Source organism: Zingiber officinale, chromosome 11B (genome assembly GCF_018446385.1).
Source record: "Zingiber officinale cultivar Zhangliang chromosome 11B, Zo_v1.1, whole genome shotgun sequence".
NCBI lineage: Eukaryota > Viridiplantae > Streptophyta > Magnoliopsida > Zingiberales > Zingiberaceae > Zingiber > Zingiber officinale.
The window spans coordinates 18,238,159-18,245,614 of record NC_056007.1 but is presented as its reverse complement, the minus strand read 5'-3'; the positions used below and the strand labels follow the sequence as shown (position 1 = coordinate 18,245,614).

The 7,456-nt window shown below is 36.9% G+C and overlaps 1 protein-coding gene across 1 annotated transcript; it reads left to right on the top strand.

The window, feature by feature from the left end:
• The first annotated feature begins 454 nt into the window (after positions 1–454).
• On the top strand, positions 455–4,249 carry LOC122035055 (RNA-binding protein 38-like). The gene is made up of 6 exons (XM_042594423.1): positions 455–1,041; positions 1,134–1,260; positions 1,696–1,804; positions 2,670–2,706; positions 3,643–3,919; positions 4,010–4,249. Exons 1-6 carry the CDS (start codon positions 835–837, stop codon positions 4,072–4,074), a joined length of 822 nt encoding a protein of 273 aa, XP_042450357.1. The 5' UTR covers positions 455–834; the 3' UTR covers positions 4,075–4,249.
• Positions 4,250–7,456: the final 3,207 nt, after the last annotated feature.

The window sequence follows — 7,456 nt, the reverse complement described above, 5'->3', positions numbered from 1 at the left end:
TTTTATAGAAAATGCTATCTAAATTTTAAGAAAACGGACATAGAAAATATAAACTAAATACCATTTTTCATAAATATATATTTTCTAGAAAATAAAAATAGAAAATCTACAAACTGAACGTAACCTAAACTTTCTTAAATAATGAGATTTCTATTTCCACACAGGATAGATATAGGGGATGTTGGAATGCCACTTCGAGAGTCATCTCTATGTTTTTTTGAATTTCTTCGGTAGATGGAATATTAGATTGAATATTCCATCCGGAACTAATCGGATAGTAAAAAAAGTAATTGGACTGTAAGAGGCGGATACCAATAAAAAAAAATAGTATATTTGGTTGGAGAATATGTTTTGAGAATACATGCTCTTTCTCACATTTTATATATATATATATATATATATGTTAACTGTCAATGGCCAAGATGGTATAAAACAACAGGATTAGGCGACAGGGAAGACATCAATTAATTACACCACAAGTGGCACTTGGAGAGAGATATGATGTGAGAAGACTAGAGGGGGGGAGAAGGTCCCTGTCATCTTCTTCTTCATCATCATCTCCCCATATCCGTTGTTTGCCTTTTTCATTCCAGCAAAGCTTCTTCTTTCCTTTTAGTTTACAATTTTGATTCCTCCTCTCTTCTCTTCTCTTCTCTTCTCATCTCAAATCTCAATCCTAATCTCATGGCGGAATCAGAAGCAGCATCAGCCGCCAAACAACGAATCAAAATCAAATCTTGCTTCTGATTTCTTCTTCTTCTTCTTCTTCTTCTTCTTCTTCTTCATGTTCATACATCACCGGAGTCAACGATCGAAGAGCACTCAGGATCACGCATGGCTTCGTCTTCCTCGTCGGCGTCGAGCCCGCAGCAGTACCGGTCGCGGTTCGGCGACACGACGTTGACCAAGGTCTTCGTCGGCGGCCTCGCCTGGGAGACTCCCACCGAGGAGCTCCACCGCCACTTCGAACCCTTCGGCGACATCCTCGAGGCCGTCATCATCTCCGACAAGGCCACCGGCCGTTCCAAAGGCTACGGCTTCGTACCCTCTCTCCCCCTCCCCTGTTTCTAATCTCGATCCGCTCCGATTAGTCACGCACAAGGTGCAATTTTGAACGGTTGATCAAAAATCAGGTGACATTCCGCGACCAGGAAGCTGCGCGTCGCGCGGTGGCGGACCCGAATCCGGTGATCGACGGCCGGCGAGCCAACTGCAACATTGCCTCTTTCGGGAGGCAGAGAACCTCTCCCAGACAGCAAGGTACACTCTTTTTGCACAATTTCCTTCAAACTCCCATCGATTTCAACAAAAACTTTGGAAAAATCGCGTCTTTGGCCGGCATCGATCGCATCTCGAGCTGGCCAGCAAGAACAGAATACCTAAAAAAATAACCACCCAAGTGCCAGCTCAAATGAGCAGGACTTCACAGGCTCCTCCTCCTCCTCCAGTTGGATAATGATTCAAACCCGGTATAAACAATTCAATCTTGTCCCTTTCATCCCTTTCGATTAATCAAATCACGGCACCATGACTCGCAATGCAAATTCCATTCTTATCTTCTTACGCAACAACAGTCAAACTCTGTTTCGTGATCGCCTTGATTCTTAGGATCCACAAAACTCTGTTTTTTTTTATTTGTTTTCTGAAAATGTTCTTCCTTCCTTGGAGTTTGAGATCGATGTCCCTTTGTTTCAGTTTCAGGGAGAAGCCAACAGGAAGGGAGCACGCCGCAGGGAGTGGGGCCAGCCTATGGCAGAGTGCCAGCTCAAGTGGGCCCACAAGTGATCTACCCAGCTCCCTACGGGTGAGTCCCACGTGAACCCAACCCTGCAGTCCGTCCCCCTATTATTTATTTACCTCCAAAAAAACAAGAATAAAAATTTTAAAAAATAATTTAAGTTAATTTTTAATCCATTTAAATTTGTATAAAATATATATTTTTTCCCACTCAAGCAAGCTCTCTAGGGTTTGGCCTATTGTGGTAACCGGGCTCGTGACCTTCTCATGAGCTTGCAATAGTCGCAAATTATCTTTTCTTTATTTTTCATTATGAATCCTTTCCTATAAGAATTATCCGTCATTCTTCCATCCATCTTTCGAGTAAACATGTCCTAATCCAGCTCAATTCAACCCAACCACAATCCATCTCAATTCTTCCATCCATCTTTAAATGTCTATAAGTTGTACTTCTAATTTATCATGAATCAGAAGAAAAGATTATCTACATGACGGATGAAACTTGAATATCTAGATTATCAAAAAAAAAAAAAAAAAAAACTCTTGAAGTTGGATGCTGTTTTAGGTGTGATCAACACCAACCTCTTGAAGTTGGATGCTGTTTTAGGTGTGATTAACACCAACCGTCTATTTAGTGGGTCCCACTATATTTTAATTTGTTTCATTTTGGCCTCTCAATTGTTCCATTTTCCATACCCAATTGAGTCTCTCTTGTCATCCTAACCCTACACTGTGTGGAAGCTAAACTTATGATGCATCATGAGTTTAGATCCCTCTTAAGCCAGAGCCCTTCTGATTAGATTGGGGTTCCACTCTTAATGCAACCACTTGAATCGATCGATCGGTCGGTCGTCGAGTCGATAATCCACATCTTAATTTCAAGAAAATAAATGTTGCATCTCAAATTCTCAAGAATCATTGTGTCATTGCAGGTACATGGCCTACCCTCCTGAGTATGGATACCAACAAGTTAGTTCTCCCTCTTCTAAAGTTTTAGCATTTTATTTTCAATGACAATTTATCAGTTGATTTGAAAACTTTTTATCTTTAGTTGAAATGAATTGGGAAAAAAAATTATGTACTATATATATATATATAAAAAGTTTAGTTGAAATGAATTGGGAAAAAAAATTATGTACTATATATATATATATATATATATATATATATAGTACATCCCTTTGGCTTCGGACTCGTCCGGACTTGATTCAAGGCGCCTAGAATTGATATTATATATATTTAAGATTTAGGAATTGGATTATAATTAATTTAAGCCAATAAAATTTTTGCTCTAAGTTCAAACTTCCCTCTTAGATTATAGTGTTTAAGATAAAAAAAAAATTTAGCTGCTCACGAGATATAATATATGTATTTAGGATGTTTTAAAGAATTTTTATTTTAAAAAATTAAAACAAATAAAAAAATATAGTCGAGGCACCTGGATTAAATCCTAGCGCCTCGACCAAAAATTTTAAAAAAAAATAAAAAATAAATCATGGGTTGTTCCGCAAGGAATGGTCCGCAGGAAGGATATATATATATACACCATTATCCTGCACACTCCTGGATGTCCTTTATAGATCCGGATGCCTTCTTAGGTACCTCGATTCTCAAAAAATGAATCAGGCTGCTCGGGAGTGCTTCCCGGCGTCTGAACCTATGAGCATTGCCCAGGAATGTACAGGGTAAGATTGTGCAAGGTATGAGTTATATATAATAATGGGAGCTTTAGTACAATGATAAAGATATTGTCACATGACTCAGAGATCTCATAGTTAAGTTACGGAAATAATCTCTTATAAAACAACTTAAGACTGTGTATACATTCGTCAGATCCTGCACATGACTTTCCCTTTATATAAAAAAACTCATTTATGATGGCATAATCAATGCATTTGCCTGCAGGCTGCAGTGTACAGCCCTCAAATGGCATCCTACTACTGTCAGCAGATGTATGGACCAACCACACCAACAAATGTTGGTCCTTCACCCTACCACCACCATTACCCTAATCTGGGATTAGGGTACAGCTTGCAATCTCCAAGGGCAGGTTTTCCTTCCCTACCACAAGGCCCAAGGACCACTCTAATGCACTACCCTGCATCCCCCATGGAAGGCTTGTTCGTTCCTCCCCAACTCCATGCCCCACAGCATGCAAGCACAGCCCTGAATCCACCACAAGGTGATCATCCTGAGCCGGCCCATGGCTTTGTACCGCTCACAATCTGCTTGTTGTTATTTCTCTGAGGATTTCTACTATGAATTCTTGCAGATGCACAAGCTCTTCATGAACCCTCCTCCACCAGTGGAGCAAACACAGATGACCAAGATGCTTAAGTGTGGCCATTGATTTAACATCTTCCTGCATGACTTCTGCTCATCGACTAACTGATGAGCACTCTTTTCTCATTTATTCTTTTCATTCTGATTATTATTTTTATAAGACAACATCTCTGTGCATCTTTCATTGATCTCAATCTAACTCATCAAGTTCATAAAGTCACTTCAGCAATTTGTTCTTGATTGAATTAGTTTGTTAGCCTCAAGTTAGTATGAGATCTCTCTCCAAAATTCAGTTAACAGGAAATTTAGATTACAATATAGTTATATTTATCAACTTTCTTCCATTGCAGTCATTTGTTATCTTGTTCTTGCAAAAGTATATGTGAAGAAACTCTTCTTAAAATCTCTATCGAATATGAAGTGCTAATCCTGATTGTTTGTTTAGAATTGACTAGGAATCTAAATCCAGAATGTTGTTATTACAAGTTTGACAGTTATCAGAATGTGAATTCCATGGAGTGGTGAGTGAGTGAGTGGAATAGAACAAGAATGCTTAGATTACTAACAGAAGAGAGCTAGTTGTGATCCATTTCATTTGAGAGCAGACTGGTGAGTGAGTTGTGATGCATTGCAAAGCTTGCTGTCTTTCTCTCTGGTTAATTATGGGTGGTCCAATTGTGAAGATGGTAGGCTTTTTCTTCTTCAGCCAACAAAAAAATACAGTGGCACAGCTACAGGAAGGTACGCAAGTCCATGTGATAGATACCGCGAACAAGGCGCTAGCGGACAGCTCGCTTTACTGTTCATCTTGGTGGCTCACCAGGCGCCACAAAAGACTGCAATCGCACCAAAATCTGCTTATCATCACGAAACAAAAATGGTGCCTTCTTTATCAGTCGTTTATTAGTTCAAATATCTAGATCATCATCAACATCGACACAAAACATGTGTCTTATATGGTACAATAGTAGGATCAACAAAGTTTAAATTTCAAATGGGATAAAATTTTAGATGTCAACTTTTGAGTGTATATAAATTAGGTCTGGTTGATCCAAATCAACTGTTTATGATAATAATAACGTTAAACCCTAGATCACTTGCAAATAGCAGCCTAAATCATCTGATATGGTGAGCGAAGTTGGACTGGGTCATGGGCTAGCCGTCCGAGTAGCTTAGTCGATTAGAATAAACCAACCCGTTGAGTATCTAGTCGATATGAATAATTTTTTGACTTGTTTTTTTGTTAAGTGAATGATGAGAAAAAACAAATAAAATTTGAAGCTGCAGTCGTCGTCTCATGCCATCACTTTATTCATGAACTAATTATTATTTTTTGATTGGATTATATAGCTGATTAATTTTGGCAGTGATTTGAATCCTATAAAAAAATGTTATCGATCATTAAAATAAATAAAAAAATATATATCCATCAATCTAGTATTATTAAATCAACCGTCTATTAAAAAATTTATTTATTAATTTATTCAAATTATGACTCAATTTTTAAATATTTAAAAAATTGAAGAACACATCTTGCCACTACTTAATTCTTCCATCTTTCAACTACTAAGTCGATCAAAACTTTTAATGCCTTATCAGCCAGTGTATTACATAGAAAACTATTAATGCCTAAAAGTGACCGCTCTTGTGGTCCTTTCCAGTACGAACCTTTCTCACGATGGAGATTAATTGTAATTGTCGGGGGAAAAAAAAAATGCAGAACGCAAGTCACCACCACTCGTCAAAAGAGTACATATCTCCTAGATCAATTTTTTTATAATAAAAAAAATATACCATTCATATTTATAGCCGGATCGTAGCCGTGATCCGATCGTAAATTGTTATGATCTTTTTCTGGGTTCATCGTCCTTACCAAGTTATACTTTGATCTCCTAGACCATTTTTTTGTGATTTAGGGGATGTGTCACTCGTATTTGCAGTCTGATCGTGGTCACGATCCGGCCGTAAATTATTACGATCCCTTCCTGGGTTCATCGCCCCCATCAAATTATAGTTTTTGTTCAGAACGGACGGCCGGAGGTCGCCCGGAGGCTTCTGGTGGTGGATAAGTGGTCAGGTTACTGGGCGGCAACGAGGGTGTCATTCGTGCGGCCTCCGACCACCCGTTCCGAACAAAAACTATAACCTGATGGGAATGTGAACTCATGAAGGGATCATAACCATTTACGACCAGATCACGATCACGATCCAATCGTAAATACGAATGGTATATCCCCTGAATCATCAAAAGCGGTCCAGGAGATCTATCTCCCATCAAAAGGATATTTTATGTTTAAAATATTGTTTTTTACTAAATTGTTCAAATAATATTATAAATTAATCAAAATGATTTTAGAATTAATAGGGACAGATCCAAAATTAAAAGTAGATCGAGTTTTTGTTTTTTATTTATAATCCAATATCCCACTTAGGCCACCAAAATAATTTAAAAGGTGCAGATGGTCATGGATCTCGCAGACACCTCTGTATCGATTTGAATATTACGGACATATCAAATGCTGAATTTTAAACTTTAGTTATATGTAAATTCTTCTTAGGTTTTCTACCATCGCACCCTGTTACGAGAAAAAACAAAAACTATGTCTCTAGCACGGTGAACTCCGAGAATTTGATCATAATACAATAGATCAAGGGATGGATAATTAATAATTATGGTTAGATTATGATTGTGATTCGATTGTAATTGGTTATGATCTCTCTTTAAATTCATCATCCTTTTTAGATTATAGTTTAAATCGGGACGAATAACCTCATACCATCCAGAGACCGCCCAAGCTCGGTGCTTGGCAGTCTGACCACTTGTCCACCATTGACGACCTTCATACGATCTCCGACCATATGCCCTAACCTAAATTATAATATAAAGAGACAATAAATCTAAAAAAAACAAACATCACAACTAAATATGATTAAAACTTAACTATGATCTAACTATAATTACAGATTATTCATCTTCTAATTTACTTTTATGATCCGGTCTTATATTTTAATGGACTAAATATAAATATTTAGCATTAAATAGGGCTAGGCTAGAATCAGACCGTCGGGCTTAGTAAAATTATTATAATATAGAGTAATTTTAATCAAAATTTATTCCAACTTAATTAAATTATTCCATCAAAATTGATATAGATTATTTCGTTGTAGTCAAAATTACTCTAGTAATATTATATTAATTTTGACTAAAATTATTTAAAAATACTTCAATGTTTAATTCTAACTGTTCTAACATTTTATACTAATTTTATTTAAAAATATTAAGTGTCGGACCAGTTAAATAAAAAAGATATGTTTTTTTTAAAAAAAAAACAAGACATGTCTTTTTTTTTTTTACTTTTTAGTTTTGTCCAATAAATTCAAATAATTCAAATTTGATAAATTTTTATTTACCAAAATTCGAAGAAAGATCTCAATC